Source organism: Crassostrea angulata, chromosome 10 (genome assembly GCF_025612915.1).
Source record: "Crassostrea angulata isolate pt1a10 chromosome 10, ASM2561291v2, whole genome shotgun sequence".
NCBI lineage: Eukaryota > Metazoa > Mollusca > Bivalvia > Ostreida > Ostreidae > Magallana > Magallana angulata.
In genome coordinates this window covers 13,364,008-13,385,589 of record NC_069120.1, presented here as the reverse complement: position 1 = coordinate 13,385,589, position 21,582 = coordinate 13,364,008, and the positions used below count along the sequence as shown (strand labels likewise).

General features: G+C 33.0%; 2 protein-coding genes across 3 annotated transcripts; both read right to left on the bottom strand.

Annotated features, from left to right (window-relative positions):
• Positions 1–5,312: 5,312 nt before the first annotated feature.
• Positions 5,313–12,987, bottom strand: LOC128165816 (uncharacterized). The gene is made up of 5 exons (XM_052830661.1): positions 12,758–12,987; positions 10,902–10,940; positions 10,348–10,398; positions 7,649–7,795; positions 5,313–5,979 (listed from the first exon to the last, which is right to left on the bottom strand). The coding sequence occupies exons 1-5, from the start codon at positions 12,770–12,772 to the stop codon at positions 5,821–5,823; spliced, it is 411 nt and encodes a 136-aa protein (XP_052686621.1). The 5' UTR covers positions 12,773–12,987; the 3' UTR covers positions 5,313–5,820.
• A 2,251-nt stretch (positions 12,988–15,238) lies between these two features.
• Positions 15,239–21,567, bottom strand: LOC128165812 (uncharacterized). Of its 2 annotated transcripts, none has more exons than XM_052830657.1 (9): positions 21,437–21,567; positions 21,313–21,336; positions 20,952–21,203; positions 19,435–19,923; positions 17,873–17,896; positions 17,248–17,643; positions 16,672–16,863; positions 15,942–16,202; positions 15,239–15,585 (listed from the first exon to the last, which is right to left on the bottom strand). In XM_052830657.1, the coding sequence occupies exons 1-9, from the start codon at positions 21,437–21,439 to the stop codon at positions 15,442–15,444; spliced, it is 1,785 nt and encodes a 594-aa protein (XP_052686617.1). In that variant the 5' UTR covers positions 21,440–21,567; the 3' UTR covers positions 15,239–15,441. The 2 variants fall into 2 exon arrangements, with proteins under 2 accessions (XP_052686617.1, XP_052686618.1); XM_052830658.1 differs by having other exon boundaries at positions 17,260–17,643.
• Between the last annotated feature and the right edge of the window lie 15 nt (positions 21,568–21,582).

The window sequence follows — 21,582 nt, the reverse complement described above, 5'->3', positions numbered from 1 at the left end:
CATTAAAACAGTATGGCGCAACTATCATATCAAAGCTGGTTTGGTGGAAATGGACTTGTTGCAATATGGTGCTAAACGAAGCCTTTTCACCTGTAGAAATACAGTAATGTTTTTTCTTTATACATTGACCCTTTGGACACAATCGATCGGTATTCACATGGACAAGCAGCACTAGCTTTTCCAATAAATACTCTTATCACTGTCATTCCCAATCACTCTGGATGGCAATGGGCATTTAGTGGAAGCAAAATTGGATAAAATCCTTTCAAAAGACAAGAAAATGTCCCATTTTGAATCAAACAACACATCGGTTTTCTTTTCCCTACTGATAAAAGTGATGTTCGAAGTAATGATAAAGACGGCCGCTAGTATCATTGGGGGTTATTTTAGATCAAAAGAAATATATGGGTATGGGCTAAAACATTCATCAGAAAAATTTGTTTCTATAACCTTTGTTTGGAATTCATTCTAAATCCCAAATTTAATGCTACTTAATGCGTTGCAATTTTGATCACATCCTCTCTGCTGGTTAATTGGTGTGTATATGTAACACGGAAAGTTCCACTGCACAGGAAAACAATTGACGTGGGCCCCTATTGATAGCGGCGACTCTCCTGTGTATTAGTGCATCGTCACCAGATTAAAAGTTGACTTAGTATACCACAGGGCAGAAACGTTAAAACGTCAACCAGAGATATGCAATAAAATATGGTTCAAGGACCTTTTTTATTCATTGCCCTCTTTACGTTCATTTCGTTGGTTTTGATAATCTTCTGCTATCTATTTAATTTCTTTATTCGCAAACAATTGTAGAGAAATTAAACATTGACCTCTTAAAAAAAAATGATTAAAATTTCACTTTAAATATAACTGATTACACAACATCAATCGCTATAAGATAAAATACCAGCACGTAAATTTGGGGGAGAAAGATTTCAAGTTGACAACTCGTGTACACATACCTGGTGAGTTGCCCATTCATGTATAGAGAAATGTCAGTGATTTTCAAAAACATGTAACGGTTGTTAAAATAAGAATATATAGTTTTTGAAAAGGGCCTCTACTTTAAATTTGAATCTATCAATATATCAAATGAAATGTCAATTTGACAATAAGGTATATCTGAGTGCGTGATGCAGTGACTTTGTGTCAGGTTTTGTGAATACGCACTTTTGAATGGTGCAGTTTATTATATAAGGCTGGGAGGACACGTAAACATTTCTTCATAGGTTACTTTAAAATAGCAAATAAAACAGATTAACAATAGATAATAAAACAGGCACTTTGTATAACTGTTTAAGTTTGCAAGAATAAGGTGATTTTCATACGTTCAGTAAAGCCATCCACATTGTCAGCCAGAAACCACAGCAACCCAATTTAACATGAAGACACCAAACTTTCTAGTGTGGTTGTTTACTGCCTTCAGTTAAGAGTTGGTCATTGCTTCCGATTATTTTTGGCTTATTTGATTTGTACTTTTAATTCACGTTAAATTACTAGGAAGGAAAAGGCTACATTTTCTGAAAGTTTCCTATCTTCGGTGGTATCCAGTCAGTCCCCTTTGACCCCTTCGTCAGAATTATTTTCCCGGTTTCATTCCTTACCGTTTCAAATCATTTCTTAAATGGAAACGTTCTATTTTTAATATCCTGATGTTTTGCCAACTTTACTTTTTGTGACACTACGTCACAAGATGGCGATTTATGATTATATTTTGTAAACTTGTTTGTACCAATCGATTTGGTTGAATATCATCATACATGTAGCTCAGTTGTAAAAGAATCGGGCTTTTAAACCGCAGATCACGAGTTCGAATCCGCGTGGGGTTATGTTCATATTTACTGAAGCATTGTCTGAAAATCATATCCAATATTGCATATTTCTTCGCCTAATTGACTTCTGTACATCTGTGCATCATGCCATCTTTCATAATAAAGTAATCATAATAAAGTAATTTTCATCTGATTTGAGAAACTAATTCAAGGTGTAGTCAGCCACCTTCATCATCGTTTCTCCTTTTGCGTATGTGCAAATACTTCAATGTCAGTTCCTTCTTCCTGGTTCCTTGCGTTCCTTACCCATTGCTGCCAAATACCTTATTGAAAATTGGAATAAATTTACTGTAAAAATGTCCCATCATGCCTTTGTTTGCTTCTTTCTCTCTTAAAAGTAATTTGTTTGTCTGTCCGTCCATGAGTTTTACATTCTTGCTTGTCTTGAAAATATATTTTCCCCATCCGCTCAATTTAGCACAAAAATTCACATAGAATACTTCTGGGAAAAGGGTTTTCATTGACCTTAAACAAAGTGGTTTTTTTTTCAAGGTCAAGTCAAAAACTTTTTTGGTAAAAAATTTCTTGTACAGGGCATAAACAGCATTTTTTCTTTGACCTAATCTAGCGAATTTTTTGACCGTTAATTTCTCATGCGGAAAAGGAGTGCATTTTCCCGATACGGTCCTTTCCAACCAAAGTTAGATTACATATCACGGGGTTTTCATATAAAATACAGCTCAAAACTGTACAATAACCGTATTGCCTTCCTTTGTTAAAACTGTTAACACTGACCTAATTCATATCCGTATCACACCCCTTGTGGAACCTATCTGATATTATCCAGTTTCTATTCTATTCTATTTTATCCAAGCAAGAGAGTTTTTGTTGCAGACAAGTTGTATATAAGTAATGTATTTTTATGTTAATTATATTTCTGGGCAAAGTGAAACGATTACTGTTTTTTAATCGTCATTTATTTGTAGTCATTGCAAAACACAACGTAACTTTAAAAACAATTATAAGCATGATTTTTTTTGTCCAAACTCTCCGCAAATTGTGTAAAATTTTGGTTAAAAATCCGATTTCAAATATTTGTAATCAGACACTTGTATAAATTATGTGTTAGTTTTTTTTAGAAGCGTGCGGGGTGTTACTGCAATGTATATAATCAAATTTCCTCTAGAAATTCGGTATGTTACTACTGTATATAATCAAATTTACGGTAAAATACCCTGTTTTGACAAAACCCTCCGCACGAGCCCTTTACCATTAATGAAATCGTGATATTAAAAAGGATATGGATTGTTATCTATCTTCAGTCTCTTTAATATCCTACATTCTTTTCTAAGATCTTTTCTGGCATTAATTAACTTGCTACAGATTATGAAGATGCAATCAAATGATATTAATAGTAGGCAAACTTCGTTTTGTTTTTTGTTTTGCTAGATATAGCATATTTTATTGCATATCAGCACAACAATAAATCAAGAAATCATTTGTTAAATTGACATTCTGACCTTTAATGTTACAGATCGGAAGGATTTTTCAACAGTTTAGGTATATTTCATTACACTTCGAAGTCTAAGCTATAATTTGCCTACCTTGAAGCACGATGTTCATTTATACACATAACTGAGCATCCAAAACCAAAAAGCTTACAATCGAGATAAATGAATCACGAATTCGCATTTTTATTTTAACTTCAATAGAAAAACAACACGTTAAAAATACAAAAAAGAGAAGAAACAGGCGTTTGGAGAAGTATATACAATTAAAACAAAACGTCAAATAAAAGAAGAAAGTGACAAAAACAAGTGCAATTATCTTTATATCAAATCAAGGGGCATAAAGTAAACCATTTAATGTATCACTAAATTCGTAAACTGTTAATAGTTTTATTTTCAATGAGAAGAATGATGTTTATTTTATCTGATGAGCAATAAACGAAGTTTCAGTAAAGAAATACGTTCGCTGTGCTGTACTTTATTTTCATCTTTCAGGAGGAGTTGTTCTTTTATCTTAGAGAGCTGTGAAAGTTTTGATAAAATAACTTTAAATTTGTTCTCAATGGCAGCACTTGAGGTACGTCACAGTTGTGTATTTGTTCAAGGAAATCATGAAAAAGATAAAAGTATTTGTAGCATCATAGAATAAATATAAGGATAAATCAGCATTCGTCTTTCTTGGCAATGTGATAGACAGAGGGAGCAGATGGTTTATGTAATGAAACACCACGACTAACACTCGATAAGTCAATAAACGGTGTTAATGAACACGTGTACCTGTTTTATGTTATCATCGAGGTAAACATAATTATGAAACCCAAATATTAAAAATAATATCTACATGTTCATTTATTTTCCAATCTATATTGAACATCTGTGAACTATTAAAAAGAATTGATTAGAAAAATTTTCAAATCAATAAGACAAGAAAACATTTACAGAATGACTTTTTTGATGTATCCTCTTTTTCTTTTCGTTTGATATTGTACATGAACGTTAAAAAGTAAATGTTCTTTTTTCATCTTAATTTTTACTATAGACATGTAATTATTTTTATATTGCATTCATATGACACATTTTCCTTTGGTAAAATAACCAAACATGTTATCAAATATATTTCACTTTCAAAAAAAATCAAATAATATTTTAAAATATTTACGTTAAACGAGATATGGTTTGCGTTATCTCCTCACATTCCACAATCCCCACTTGCAGTGTCGGCGCCCTATTAGCATACTCATCAGAAAATGAAGCTTTTGATTGACAATTTCTATCCCACAAGATAAGCACCGCCAGTGTACAGTGCCTGCAGGTTGCACTACAGTATTAAATTCTACTATATATTCTTGCATGTTTTGACGTGAACCTTCAGTGAAATACTGTTATGACACCTGCACACTATGAAACAGATCCAATATTCCGTCCTTACTTTGCTCTGAATTCGTTTCAATGTTTTATAAATGTCTTGAAAACCGTTTCAAGCATAGCCAGTCAATATTGTGCCTCTGTCTTCTCTAGGTAGTCATGGATCAAACTTTTCGACAAACGCTAAAAAAACTAATAGAACTAGTGGTATGTTAATCTTGAAAACGCATGTTAATTACAAATATTAGATAGAATTTTACACGTGATGTGTTGTCAGTTGATTCCTTTGATGGTTCTGCTTCTTCGTCGTATATAGAAACATTAATACGGATTTTGTTCTTCGCTGCCCGTATTACATGTATTATTTAAGAATATTTACATTTTCAAGTGTTTTGTTTGTGATAACACTACGAATTCAACTTTGTAATGTATAATTCAATACAGCTCATAAATGATTGCTTTAATATTTAATCGTAAAATTGCTGATAATTATATACACGTAAATATAAGTAATAAGAAATAATTCTTTGGATATTATGAAATGATCAAATACGGTCGGGCGAGGTCAAATCTATCATAAAGCCCTTCGGTCTCTATTGAAGTTGATCATCCCCCGACCATATTTGGTCACCTCATTGTACCCAGAGCATGGAATAACAAAAAAACCTTTTATAAACAGACCCTTTATTCAGAAAAAAACACATTAGAATTCGACAAATATTAAAAACTGTATTGCACAAATATAAACGTTAATGTAAAAATGAGTAAACTTGCATATTATGTACATTGTAAAATATTGAAAGTTTAAGCAACCATTGGAACTTTATAGATATATTATGTGTCATAATTATAATAACCATACTGCCAGTTATTGAATGTACACACAATTAGAAAAAGCTAAGCTTTGCTTACAAGTTTGACACCTATATATATACTGTGACCTTTACAACCAAACGATAAGCTAACATTTACATGTATTAAACTTGGAGTTAATACTTTTCACTTACATGTTGATCAAAAAAATGAAATATAAAAAACCCGCACACAACATTCATTCATTAGATAAAAAGTTAGTGTAAGGCAATAAAAAATTTAAAAAAAATTGAATTCGAAAAAAAAGCTGGTATCTTACGAAGGATTCCGTATGGCAAGGCAAGAGAAGGCTGATGGAACAGTTATGATTTGTTTGTGAGTACCACCACAGCTACCACCAAAGCAACCACCACAAGAACTGAGAGAACGACGATGACGATGGTGAGCCGCCGATTGGACAACCTGTACCGTCTGGCCATGGTCTTATTAACAGCCTTCATGTTGTCTCGGTATTGCTGTGTCTGGAACAATGTTATAGATAGATAAAATAGATATTTCAGGTATAATAGGTAACAGGTACATGTATTACATGCTTCCTATAAGATATTTAAGGTATGATATATTTCTTATGTATGTTGTAAGCTCACTGGAAGATAGGTGAGTATGTATGATGTTAGGAACTATCAAGTTCAAAATGAAAATGATTACAAGAGACATATATGTTAAAGGGGCATGGTCACGATTTTGGTCAAATTTTTTCCCCCGATTTTAATGTTCACAATGCTTTAGTAAGACATTTTTAATAGGCAACCAAAATTTGAGTGTCATTTGTTGAGTTATAAGCACGTTACATGTACAAGGCTTGCAATTCTTTGCTATGTAAACGAAGCTTTTGTTTACATTTTGAATGTTGAAGGGAAAATTCCAATTTTAGACCTATGAATGACTGTGTTAAACTGTTCATTTATGCTTAAAATGAATAAGATGAACAAATCAGCTTGGAAAAGATTTTTTACTGGTATATTGAGCCTATGTAAACAAAAACAGGGCACGAACCTTGTTTACATTACAATGAATTGTGAGCCCTGTATCTTGCTTATAACTTTACAACTAACTCTCAAATTTCATTTGATCATTAGAAATGCTTTTCTAAAGCATTGTAAATAATAAAAAAGGAAAAATAAAGTTTGACCAAAATCGTGACCATGCCCCTTTAAAAAGTGATTGGTGAAATTAAAACGTGTTCCATTGTTGTGTTTTAATAATAAATTGTGTTTACTGTAACCCCAAAACGAAAATCTCAATAGTTCCTGGAATAAAACTTGTGACAATGATTGGATTAGTTGTAATATGCCGGAAAATGAGACACGTCCATGTACCAGTGCAGCGAATATATATGTTGCCGTGTATAAAATAATTTCCTTTAATAATTCATTTATGTTCTTATATATTCTGTACAATATATAACTACTTTATTTTTAGTATGTCTCGCCGTAGAAAAATATGAGAGAATAAAATATTATTACCTAGAGAAGAAATAATTTCCTGCATTAAAAATAACCAGTAGAAATTTAATATACGATATAAATAGCTCCTGGTAGATTAAATTATAGACAAGATTTATTCCATGTAGAAAATCCTTTAAGACTACCTATGGCATTCTGTTGTTCCTCTAGAAAATCATTGACTGTTGAAAAAAATCTGAATATCGTAATAAAAAGTCCTTGAAAATTCTCAGATAATTATTTTCTTCGAACTTTTTCCTCGAAGATAAAAAATAAAAAAGTCATTAACTTTGTAAGCAAAACGTTTTCATATGTTATTATGCAGTTTTTTTATCCGGCATATAGTTTGTACTATTGCATACAATATACATGCAAGTTAAAAAAAATAAGATTTTGGTAGACTTTTAGTTTTTGATACTGATCTTTCTCTGTGTTTTTTAAACCTTTGTAAACATCATTTCTACTTTTAAAACAAAATCTTTTAAAAGACAGTGTGTGCATTTTAATTTCCCAAAGTCACATTTATATAGACCAGACTCAGTATTATATATTTTCATTCGAATTTTCACAGGGAAAGTCATTACCAATTTTTTATAATACGTTTCGCAATGTGTGATTAAAGGATGTCGACTTCCTGATTAGGATTACTTGACATAGCGTGACAGTAAGTGTTGAAGAGATTCACCTTGTTTGCCAGGTTTTCCGAGGAAGCTGCTAAATTAGTTAGCTTGTCTCGTCTTTCGTGCAAAAGTTCGATATTTTCATTATGACTTGACTCGTTGTTGTTTTTGGTTCTGGAGATGTGTATCTTGGGTGACTTTGGCGATCTGGGCTGAAAGAAAAAAAATCACATAAGCATAATTGACAAAACTAAGTCTTATTTTACAAGATATTTGAAAAACTTAATTTGGATTTGGATTTTGGTACATATCTTTAAAATCCTAAATTTACTTGCTGTTATTTCATATCATTTGGTATTAGGAAATAAAGAAGTCAAATAAGGTTCTATCAGTAGTCATGGCTTTGGCCAATTGCTAAGGTGAGGAAATGAAAACATCATCTGTGTGAATTCGACCCTTTAAGCGACCTTTTAGCGTTTTTAGGACTTTGAGTTTATCTTAGACTTCAACAAACTTAAGATAATTTGGACAAGCCATTTCTTTCATCACAATTGGAAAATTAAACATCATACGTGAGTAACAATCACGGTGATACATTAACACTGTCCGTTTCGGGAAATACATGTAGCATTGTCGGTGTGTTGGATGTCTCTTCTTTGAGACCTATTCAAGCGAACAATGCCAAACACTGATGCCACAAGGTGTGCTCCTCAAACAACGTTCCTTTGTGATTCAAGAAAAACTTAAGCATTTGCTGCTTCCACACATTTTGAGGGAAGCTACAGATGATGTATCAAGAAAAAGTCACGAAAAGTAAAAAAAAAAACAAAAACCACGTAAACCATATTTTGATTTTCTTTGATATATAACCTTAATTTATTGTGAATTGTGGTATTTAAAGATTGCCATTGAAAATCAAGATTTCAAGTTAAATTCACTCCCCTCTCATAACATTTCGATATAAGACCACCTTTCAACGCCCGAGAAATGTTTGATAAGCAGTGACTTCTTATTAACAGAGATATGTACAAATGTACAATGCAAGCAAAACCAATATTTAAAGTAGACCTTTATTTTTGTCGGTGAACACACATTTTGTTATACAAATACTAGATTTTATTTAAATCAGGTTAGAACCATCAATTTCTTTATGAAAAGAAAAACATATCTTCTGGGATTTCGTATTGATGGTAGACACATGCTTTTTCTTACAAAAGCCACTTATACAACTACAGGATAAATGGGATACATTAAAGCATGCTTAAAACTCATTTCCTTTCGTTTTAGTAAGAAAACAGCTGTTTAATTCAAGCTAGTGCTGGTCTACGTTATCCAAAACATTTTCCTTTGTTAATAACACAAGATTAGTGCGTTTTTAAAATGCAGAAAAACAGATTAAGAGAGCTACATTCAATGAAATGGGAGCGAAAGGCAAGAAAGATTGCAAAAGCAATTCTCTATCGAAACAAGTTGAACGTATTCAACAACTGTGTTACAGTAAGGAATTTCCCTTTCTAAACGAAGTGAAATATTGTCTCTGCAGAGCGGAATTTTCTTGTGGAAGAAGCTGATATTTCTTACATCCCACGTCAACCTCTTTTCTTCAAGACAAGTGGTTTACTTTATCTTAGAACAAAGCATCATAACAGCGTGTATTCTTCCGTTGCGTTTGATCGTCTGCATTTGTGTGTAATGATTGTCAACAAGATTTTACGAACAGTTTCAAATTTATTGCCTTTCGGTGACAAGAAATGTGGAACTAAGCGGATATGATATTTTTCAAACAGTGAGATAAATTCGTTCGATTGTATTACCAGTGAAACACTCCCTCATCTACACAAACAAAGCTTTTATTTTTCTGTTTATCTCTCAAGTGGTAACGAGTTTACTATACTAAATTGTTATAATATTGTTTACGCGGAATGCTATTGCCTCTAGATCTGATATTGAAAGGGATAAATGTGAAGCCTTAACATAAAGATTAATTCTTCTTTATTCTGTTTCCCCATTCTGATCATACTATTGGCCAATCTTTGGCATCAGCGGTCGATCTGCGTCATCTGTGAGATGACATCCGGAGTGTGTTGCACTGAAGAATCAAAACATCTTAGACCAACTGATTAAACAAGGCGGGGTACTCAATGAAAATCTTTGTACCAGTGTCAATTCCTTTTAATGAAGACTTATCAGTTTGGTACTGGTGTCAAATACTAAAAAAAAGTTTTTCACTCCTAAAAATTCATCGGGATAATAATAGTTTTATTTCCAATTTTGGGTCCAGAGGGCATACATGATTACAAATATTAGAGAGGAATTTCTAAAATTAGAGATTCTACATACGAGTATAAGATCAGGAAATGTTAAGGGTCCTCCATACACCTGGGAAAAGTCCTGCCTGCAAGCCAATTCTTCTAAATTACTTAAAGATATGGATTTTAAGCATGTGTTCGGCTTGAAAATGACCCAAAAAATCTCACTTTGGGGGAAAAAATCAACTTTTTAAATTTTACCGCTGTTCATGAAAATACACCCCCTGCAGTATTCGATCTCGAGACCTGCGAGTTGGTAGACTGAATGAACACCCACTGCGCCAAACGAATAGACAACAAATAATGGTGGTATAAACTGTTTCACAATGATCTAAAATCGCCATGTTGTGACGTACTGTCATCAAAAGTAGAAGTCACGGGGTGTCGAGGATCCTTAATTCGAAAAGCATACGACACAGGATTCATTCCTTATCAACAACATTAAATATACAAACCTTTTTCATGTCTGTCATTTCCAATCCATCCTCATCTATACCTTTACAATCCTAGAAACAAATATGTGTTTTAATGGTAAAAATTTTAACGTTACATCCTAGTCAACAAAAAATATTGCATACAAAGTTACATATTGTAAAATTAATTCAGAATCATGTCTATTTAACACTTATTGATAAGTGTATGCTTGATAACAATGACGTTGAAAAGAATAAAATATTGCCGATTTGACAATTATGTGCTTTTAAGAACGAACTGAAATAGTTACATGACATTGTACACTGTAGTATAAAACGTGCCTCGGCATATATATTAATAAAATAATGTAGATACTTTCTCTGGTCTTATTCGTCAAAAAAGGACAAAAAATGATTTTGGTTTATTTCATCACATCTCCGGTACTCTTTATTCAGTTTTTTTTTATTTATCAAACTATTCATCGACCCAAAATTGAATTAATTACTAGAAGTTCGAATCGTAAAAATAAAAAGTGATATATGTATGACAATGCTATATATCTCATCAACATATATATCAGCTTAGATTACTTTACCTGCATTTCAATGATTTCAAACTCATCATCAGACTTTGCCTGTAATAAAAGGAAAAACGATGGTAATGCATGCGAGATAACTCAAATGTAAAAAGTATAAAAACAAAAAGACATGGCCGTGCTGTGTTCGTCGTGTATATCGGTGATAAGTAAAAGACGCGATCAGCCGTGGGTATCCGACGATGGTGTTGAATCGAGATTCTGTTATCTATTTTTCTAAATCAACCATACATCAACCATTTGTGAAATGTTCTTGATCTTTCTGAGGTCGGCTGACTCGGAAAACATGAGGTTAAGGAGACACGAGACGTTCCTCAATTTTATATAATTTTCCTTGATATTTTGTTCCTTGTTCTTGTTAATTCCCAGAAATTCAGGGTACATTACCAAGCTCTTTTCGGAGCTTCAGTATACTGTAGAATATTTCGAACTTTTATTAAAATAGCATGCAAAATGCATTTGAATGGTTATAAATAAAGCCATACTATACATTTTCAATTGAACACTTTTTATCTACATAAAAAAGAATCATATAACATAAAAATATAAGTATAAGATTACTAAGTGGAAATCTTCACATTGTGGAGATAATAGTATAAGTACCTAAGATAATATGAATATGATCATCCAAATTTTTGAAAGCGTAAAAGCCTGTATCTTGAATATCCAAATCAGGAAATCTGTGGTACCTTGTCCTATAACCTTTCCATAAACAACGTATTTTAAAGGCGATCCATCTCAAACGGCTTAGTATAATTGTCATATCTCCCAGTGTAGACCGACAAACAAACCTCGCTAAACCAGTTCAAAAAACTGTCATTGAATTGCTGAAGGCTAGTCAAAAATATTGATTTTTTTTTTTTTAGAATTATTTTGTTTATGTATACCCATCATGATTTAAAGTCTAAATAGTTTTTAATGATATAACATGTATATCACAAACACAATGACTTTATCGCTTATTAAATCGATGTTGCCATGCATGCACCCAGCTAAATAAAGTGTCAAATATGAAAATGTTAAACCAAATGAATATGTGAAACCAGGTGCAATAATTTTAATGTATTTGTTAAACCGAAGACTTTAAAAGTTATATTAATGAGTAACTATTAATGCTTTATGAAGTTCACAGAACGTTTTTTTTTTAATTTAGTAATACAGTTGCATAGCAGACAAACGATATCCAGGATACGTGCTTTTATATTAGCTACAGAGAATGACTCATTTGAGAGAATACAGTCGGCTTATGCATAGAGTCAATGTTTTGGCTTGGTATTGATTCATTTTCGATCGCATACTGACATCTGTTGCGAAAATCTATTGTAATCGTAATCGCCTACATAACGATATATTATTAATATACCAAATATGGCGAGGTAGTTGCACGCTTGCAATTCACTAACCTATTCGGCAATATTCGGGGGTTTTTTTGTTTGACGATAAAAAGTAAAGCTTTTTATTTAGAAATATCATGAAAAAAATGAAACTCACTTTAACTTTTATATCTGAATAATCGATCGATATATTTCAAGCTAGTGAAACACTATGTGTTATTGTGGACTGGTGTTGATGCTAACATAGTGACAGAACCCCCCCCCCCCCCCCCACAAGTAATCCTATAACAGAAATTCCTTAGCTTATTTCAGAAGAAATTTAACAATGGTCATCTGATAATGTGCGATAATCAAGGTGAAGGATGCCCGAGGCACACAGATAATTAGCGATGACAGGACACAAAAGACTTTCTACAGAAGGGAAGTTACTCTAACTCGCGACGCTTCAATCGATACGGAAAATGAAAATGAAAAAATCAATCGTGAAACTAAAGATGACAACCACAAACCCTTTATATTTACCTTGTGTAGAGCCATTTCCGGGTACGATTCAGCCTCTCTCTCATTCCGGGGTAACGTCCCTTCTTCCCTCCCGTCCCCCTTGGGACCTAATAGTGCTCAGCTGACAATTGAGGATCAATTTCTCACGTGATAAAGCGTTGCATCTTACTGTGGGACTGCCGAAGTCAAGTTGTGTGTGTGGATACGGTTGACTGCCGTATACTGTTTATATTTTTATCAGTGTACCTCAGTCCTTCCGTAGAAGGCTCGTGACGTACAACAATTTCTTTATCTGTAGTCCATACTTGTATGTCCGTGTACCTTAATCTCAATCACTTACGAATTTATCAAATATAGTTTACAAAACATTCAATGTAATGTGAAGTCGGAGTGAGCTTGTTTGATATGATGCAATTCGGAAAAAATCGTCAAAATATGTCCAAACCCGATCATTTATTAGTGATTAAATTTTTGTGTCCTTTATTTATTTACAAGAATTGCTATATCCATGCCATGTTTTAATACATTTAAATCGAATTTTAGGACAGTAGAAGAGCGGTTTGTTTATGAAGCATACTTGCATTACACGATGTATACAATGTACCACTGTTTTTATTGCATAGTTCAATTGCTGTGTTAAGATATTAGAACTATACTTCTATTGTCCATCTTTTTATCGGCTTGAAAATCATAGCTCATTTTGATATATCATGAAATAATTGTATTGTTTTGCTATAACTTGATTGAAAAGATACAAACTATTTAGTTTCATTTTTAAATATCAGGCACGTAGCATCGTTTTTGAAAGGGGGGGGGGGGCGCAGACTCATCGAAAAAAATCTTGACAAGCAAAAGAAAAAAGAGGAAATTCCCAATATCATAAAAATCCTAATCCGTGGTTGAGGGGGGGGGGGGTAGTAGTCTACCCATAACTTCTTTTTTCTGTCTTAATTTCGTTTTTTTTTCATTTCAATTTTTACATACTATAAAAAAAGGGGGGGGGGACACTACACGATAATAAACATTTTTATATGTTAATTCAAAAAAAAATCTTTGCTGCAAAAAAAAGTAGGGGGCCAGGCCCCCTGGCTCCCCGGATGCTACGTCACTGATCATAACTAACGGTTTTTAAACAATGTAATGAAATTTTGAAAAACAAAACAAATTTGACATTAATTAAACAATAAAATGCTTTCTTCGGTGATTCATTCGGGATATGAAGGTAGCGACACTGCAGAAGAAAATACATAACCCGCGTTAGCGGGTTATGTATTTTTTTTCCTACAATGATCGCTACCTTCATAACTGGCATGAATCATCAAGGAAAGCATTTTATTGTTTAAATTAACATCTTTCTTTTAATTAATTAATAAATTGATTATGAAAAGTTAGAAAAATTCATTAAATTAACTGTTATTGTTCAAAAGTACGTTTGCTAAAAGAAACAGCCAAATTTTCTTCTGTGAGACTTTGAGTCTTACATCATCATGACTATCTCGTGCAGTTCGTGATTTTTCTTAGGTCGCTGTAGGCTTCGACCAGTCGATAAAACGGCGTGTCAATTTCAATCATGTCAGTTTCAGCCGCTGTAGATTTCGACCAATCGATAAACGGGGCGTGTAGATTTCAGTCTGGCTGTTTCTATAGAGCTAAGAATTAACTATAAGTTTCCGTAAGAAATAGAGGAAATAATACTTGGTACATGTAAATATAAATCTATAAATCATTCAGTCTCTGAGTTGTTATGTCAGGTAAAGCAAAATGGGCGCTCTTTTGAGATCTCAACGATTTTGTTTCTGAATTGACAGCTTGTTGGCTTAAGAGGTTTTTTTACATGGTACAGAATACGTATGTAATCCTTCCCTTTCGGCCTGCCACGACACAGTAAGATTCATTACTGTAAGTTACAGGTATGCCCTTTATTAAGAAAAGCAAATCGTATCAAAGGACTATAGGACTATCTCCTAAAAATAACAACCTCACTTTTTTTCAGAACATACACACTAGTTCACTTAGAAATTGTTGGAAAAAAATCAGTTTATTACATTTTTCTAATACTAGGCTGATTAAGCCAAATAGGGGTATACAGACATATTCTAAAAGTTGTAAAAAGAAAATAAGGATGTGAATCTTCGTTTTATCAGCTAAACTGAACCGAAACTGGTAAACCATTTATAAATTATCGAGAAAGTGATGATGTGTTCCGTATAGAGAGTCCCTTTATCTTCATATTTCATGATGATGGTAGTCGGGCGAAGATCTTGTAGTTTTCAACACGTGTCAATTATATCACTGTCAATCATAATCCACGTGGTACAAATAAACGATATAAGATTAAGGGGTATAAATATTGTGGATATCTTGTAAAAAAGTAATCAGTTTTGACATGAATTTTTTTGACTTTTAAATTGCATAGGGTGTTAATCTAATAAACCAACATATTGCTGAGTAAGGACCCACTTAAAATTGATCTTTCAAAGCAGAAAAACAGCAGCTCAAAGCTTGTAAGTTTGCAGTACAACAATTTATTCTCGTTAAAATCACATTATTTATTACAATTATATATTACAATAATCCATAATGCAACATGCCCGTCTCTTAATTGCAGTCATTTTGAACTTACCACCAACCCAAATGCTACGAGCAAAATTGTGGTTGTATATGAAAGTCGACATTAAAATGTGCCTTTTTGCTCTGATCTTAAATTATCCATTATAATACACAACGAGAACAACTGTCACAATTATAAGCACTAATGTTAGTACAAGAGCAATGGCACAGATCACTTTCCGGTTTCTTCGTTTCATCTTCTTCTGTATGGCTGCAGCAGTAGTACTAAATGAGCTCGACTGGAAGGAGAGACAATATATATGTTTTTGTAACAAAATATATACCCTATCAGGATTAATTTTATATTTCGAGTACGCAAAAATAATCGCACTCACTCTCGACAACTTGAAGTGTAATTTTAGATAAGCCTGACAAGGAAATGCTATAAGTACATTCATGCAGATTTAAAAAACATGCATAATCGAGAGTCAATGACCAAAGCATTCACCGACTTGCTTTAAATCACATATTAACAAAAAAGAAAATGTTCGTTATACAAAGGCCTGTAAAAACCAGCGTTATCCTAAACACCAAATATAACTGTTTTCTTATAGATATGAAACATAAAATACTGCAAATCCACAAAAGCCTTTACCAAATCCTCCAGACGACCTGACCTCGTTTCGAGCTCTTCCAGTTTTTCTCCTCGTCTGGAGATTTCGTCGACATTGTCCTTCATTATGTTTGTAACCTCTCGGACCTGACTACGAAGGATGTCTAGTTGTGTTGTTTTTGCTTGTTGTTGTGATTGCTGTTGTTGTTTCTGCGGTTGCTGACAGGTTGAGGACACTACGGGTTGTTTAGGCATTGGAGTAGCAATGGATTCGTCGGTATAGAAAACAGTTGTGTTGTTACCCTACAAACATATCAAATTAATAAATTGACCAAAAAGATTATTATATGACCATTTTCTTTAGAAGTAAATTTATCTACAGAAGGCGGTGCAACAGGATTAACAGAAGGCAAAATCAAATCCTCTTATACGTAATGTAGAGACAGTTATGTTGTTTTTATACATATATACGTGGCTCAAACTGTTACAGTGGAGTTATTTGTTCAAGCAAAGAGGGACACCTTATTTCTTACAATAACGAAAACACACAGACAATTTTATGAACACATCAGACAATCACATACTTGTATATATAGATAAATCGCCCTATACTATAGAAATAGCAACTAAATGTGTTCATCTATTAAATATTACTCGACAAGGAACCCAAAATCAAAAGGAAAACAGAAGAATTTTTCATCATTTCATGAAGAAATTAGTTTAAGATTCTACCAACTTGTGTTATAATCAAGATAAAAGCAATCTGTCTTACGTCGTTCTGTCTGTATTGCTTTGAACCATCGGTGCTATTAGAGTGATCGGTCAATTTCTCTTTGAGAAACACCTTGGCTCGCTTTGCCTTCTTTTTGACAAAAGCAATTTTTGACTCGGACTCGTCTGTAGAAGTCGGTATTGGTTTCTTCTTTTTATGCTTAGGTTCAGATACCACATTAGCACTGGATTTCTACAAGGCACACATATTAAAGCCTATCAAACCGAGTATAACATTAATTAATGTCTTGAAACGAAATCAAAATACAATGTATGTTTCAAGTTGAAACAAAATCCTAAGTATACACGTTTCATATTTTTTTTTCGAAAGTGGTTTGACTTCTTAAATTTTTGCTTTGAAAATCGACTAAAAAGAATACAAATAGCAATGATATATTAGCGACACATAATAATCACATTTTATGGATTTCATTAATTAATATCAAATATTTAAAAAAATTTGGCAATTTAAATTATGGACATGACACAAACCTTCTTAGAATAAAAATATTTATCTGACTATATTTACATTAATCTTAAATATTTGGTGAGCATTTTAAAACCAGGTTTTGCTTACATTTCCACTTGCCTTGCCTGGCGGCAATTCTGCAATTTTCTCTTTCGCCCTAATCGTAATATGATCCCCTGAAGCCGGCCTGTTTTCTTCTCGCATACCATCTGTCTTATCTACAGTTAAATCGTCAAGTGAACGACATTTGGTTACTTGAGGAGAAGCATAGATGTCCATTTCGTCAAGTCTTTTTCCTGTCTTTTCAACTTTGGCGATATTGTCTTCCATCGACGTCTTAGCTTGCTGGACCTGTGCTCGAACCTCGTCCGACACATTTTGTCCTTCCTTCCTCCTGTCTTTTGCTTCTGGGAATGATTCGGATTGCAACTTTTCAACATTGCTGATTACGCTAATCTTTTCTGCGTCAGTAAATGCAACACCAGAACGATTTTTGCGTGATTTCTAAAACGTAAAATATTCTGATGATTTGTTAAATCATTCATCGCATAAGCATGCTTTATCGGTAAAACCACTCAAAATACAAAATAGTAAAAATAATTCCCAAAAAGAGAAAAAAAATGCAGTGATACATTAACTGTAGAAACTGAATGGAATGACTTAAATGATTCATGACATTCATGCATCCAAATGTATATTTTTTGAAAGTTGGACAATAGTCAATTTCACGTACCATAGCATTGTGCCTTTGTAGTGGCTGAAAATATAACAATCATAATTTTTAATATTAGTGCAATATGTACTAAACAAAACGAATGGGAAACTAAATTTTGTTCTTCCGTATTGTTTTCATCAGTACTAGTATATATACAACATTGATATATTTCATAGTTATGGGTTTCGTAGTCTTGTTCATTATGAATTAAACTTTGGGTGGGTGTATCTTGGATAAAATTATCATTTATGCCCGTACCCTATTAAATTTTTTTCTATTAAAAACTTTTGGTTTATCATGCATTTCCTTTTTTTCTGATACAGTTTGACTAGTACGGTTCAGTATTTTGAAAGGTTGGGACAATTCATTTAAAGGAAATAGTATGCATGCCATAAATTTTCCTGTTTCATATCGACAAAAGCATTGTTGTTAAGTGTAACTTTTACAATTAAGCTAATTGAGGCATATACATAATACAAAATAAAATAAAATACAAATGTATAATAAAAAAAACATTAAAAAGCAAAACTTAAAAGACATGAAGGGACCTATCATATGCACTCTTCACAACTAGAGTAATGGTAGTGATGGTAGTGACAGTATAAACAACGATCACTTCATAGTATCACGTTTTAAATAAATGAACAGCTGCGAGAATGTTGCTCAATTTTCATTATTTGTTATACCGGTATCATAAAAAGATTCCAGCGTACGCATCAACTTTAAAACAAGTATTAATCATTTATAGTCTATTCGAATTCTTTAACAGGATTATCACTTTGTTTAGCAATTAACTCAAAATATATTTCACTCTTTTGATTTAGCTCACACATCTAGGGAAATAAAGTTAATATGTTATATCAAGAAGGAAAGTTGCCTCACCCTCTTGTGAAATACAGTTCTCCAATTAAACAAAATAGGAAGTTGTCACTTAATTACATGTCATTTTTATTTGGTCATCTATTAATTAAAATCTAATTTTTATGTTATTGATGCAATGGAAAGAAATGATATATGGCGCACTTACCATGTCTCGGCATATCTTATACAACTTTACATAACTTATCCCTTAACATTACATGGTGCATGATATCCTCTCTGTTTCAGCCCAAACTACACTTATTTGTCAACTTCCTTCCAATGATCTATTTTAATTACGTTCACTTTTTAAGAGACAAAATGCAGCATATTATGACTAGTAATGAAAGGAGTACACGTATATACAAACGACTGGGAAATACCAGGAAACAGGGGAATCCTGTGGTCTCGCATGCTTCCGGTGATTCAGCGGAAAACAAGGATACTTAGAAGTAAACTTTTTAATCAATTTGATGGGGGATACATTTAGGCGAAGATGGACATTGTTTACTGAAAACTATATGTCTACATATTTGTTTTAGAGATTGTAGATACCGGCATTTCGGTACATTTGTAGTTCAATCAAGTTAATGGAGAAGTTGTCAAACATATATGATTGACAATTGACAATCAGTGTAAATAGATTCAAATGGTACAGATAATAAAGAATTGAAGAACAAACATTTCTTGATACATAATATTAAGAAAAATTGAGTTCTCACCTCCTCACTTCCACCATCGACGCTAAGTGAACCATAAAAGTCAACATCAACCGGAAATATCAGAGTAGATTCTTTTCTGTGTGTCTTGTCGTAACTTTGTTCTTTTTTAGATTCAGGAAAGATTGAAGATGATTCAAAGCATTTGATTTCGTCGGATTTCAAATCAGTTAAAGTGTCACACGACTTTGTAAGATTTGCCTGCATTAGTTGAGACTGATGTCTCTTTGTCATTGATTCCGTTTGCCTTCCCTCGTTGGCCAACTTTGAAGATACCACCAAGTCTTTGCTATCTGTATTTTCCGAAGACTGAAATGACTTTGACGCAGACTTATGTTTGTCGTTTTCTTCATTAACGGTAACTTTTCCTTTTTCATTATCAGAATCTTTTCCGTGTGTCTGATTTATGTCTACATAGCCTTTCCTTTTCTTTCGGAGCACCACTCTTTCTGGTTCTTCATTGATTTGGTAAACAGAATCGGACGGAAGAGACTGTATGTTGATACAAAAATAACTCTTATTTGACTACATGTTTTATTACGATTAGAACAAGACTAAACTTTATATTTATAAATTTGGCTCCTAATATAATGCAATTTTTTAATGTTTGGGTGTTAAACATGTGTTATTGCTTATCAAAATGATGTTAGTGTGTATAAATGTGTGCATCTTCACGTTTTATCAAGACTACACTAGTGTATATATACTTTGCAAACGTGTTTCACAAGCTTGTCATCCATTGAAATAAATGAATGAAATATCCATCATGAGTTGTGCATTTCTTTATTTTTGTGTTGATGCGTTTAAGTTTCACGGTACACTACAAGTCAATGACGGAAATACACATAACACACCACTGTAACTTTCTAGTCTTTTAAAGATTTTAAATGTTTTAAAATAATGATTTACGGCTTTCTCGAAAACATAATAATGTACATTTGATAATAAAAGTGTTGAGAGTTTTTGGGTTCATAGATTAAGACGTTGAAGCATTCTTTAACTGAGACAAAAGTTTGCTGCTGGGTGGAGGTGTTGTTGGTGGTGCCTGTGTGGACTGTGAGAACACCCCGCTTACATACAGGAAGATGGCCCCACCGACCAGTAACAGTATAATCACTATTATCACAACTAGTACGCATATAAGCTTCCTGTGGCGGGAACGATATTTGTGTACCACCTGGGTCGAAGTTATCTTAAAGCTCTGTGACTGGAAGTAAAAGCAAAGGAAACAATGTATGAATACAAATGAAAATTAAAAGGAAATAGGTAAAATAAGGTTTTTAATTATCAAAAACATATTTAACAATCTCAATTTATTTAATAACTTAAAAGATATTTTATAAATACTTATTTATCATAAGTTTGAACCATACATGTAGCAGCTACTACATAACATTAAAGGCAATCTTGACCAAAAATTGAATCTATTTCCTTTGCTTTACCCAGAACAGAAATATGTATGTATGCAATGTTGAAGACTTGTGCATAAATCCATTTGTCTCATTATAATTAATACTTACAGACGCTTGCAGCTCTTCTGTTCTGACTTCAAGTATGTTTAGTTTTTCCTCCCTTTCCACAACTTTCTCTATGTTGTCTTTCATGATTCCCGTTACCTCGCTGACCATTTTTCTCATGTCTTCTATCTTGTCCATGGATACATGACTAGGCTCCGCTGGAGGATCCTGATCATGTGTCTTGTCAATAAGAATGTTTATTTTTTCATGTTCTTTTTCAGAGAAAGCAAAGGCTTGTCTGTTTCTCTTAGAACGCTGTTTCAAAAAGAGAAAAACGAGTGTTATCATGAATATATTTAAAAAAAAAAAACAACATATGATGATAAACAATTTATAAACTCTTTAATTTTTCTGATATCCTTACCATGGCATCCTTACGTCTTAGTGACTGTAAAATAAAGCGTATTTTGTTAAAACTCTACCCTGAACATATGTTAGAATAGTCAATAATTACATCTCATATGCAAAGTGATCAAATAAAGACATACCATTTTGCTCCGACGTTGTATGAAATAGAGAGAGTAGGTGATAGAACGAGTGGTTCATGTTTTGATGAATCAAAACAAAGGTTTTTTGTCAGACTTCTATTTCGCCTTAACACATCTTAAGTATAGCATCCTGTATTCATATATAT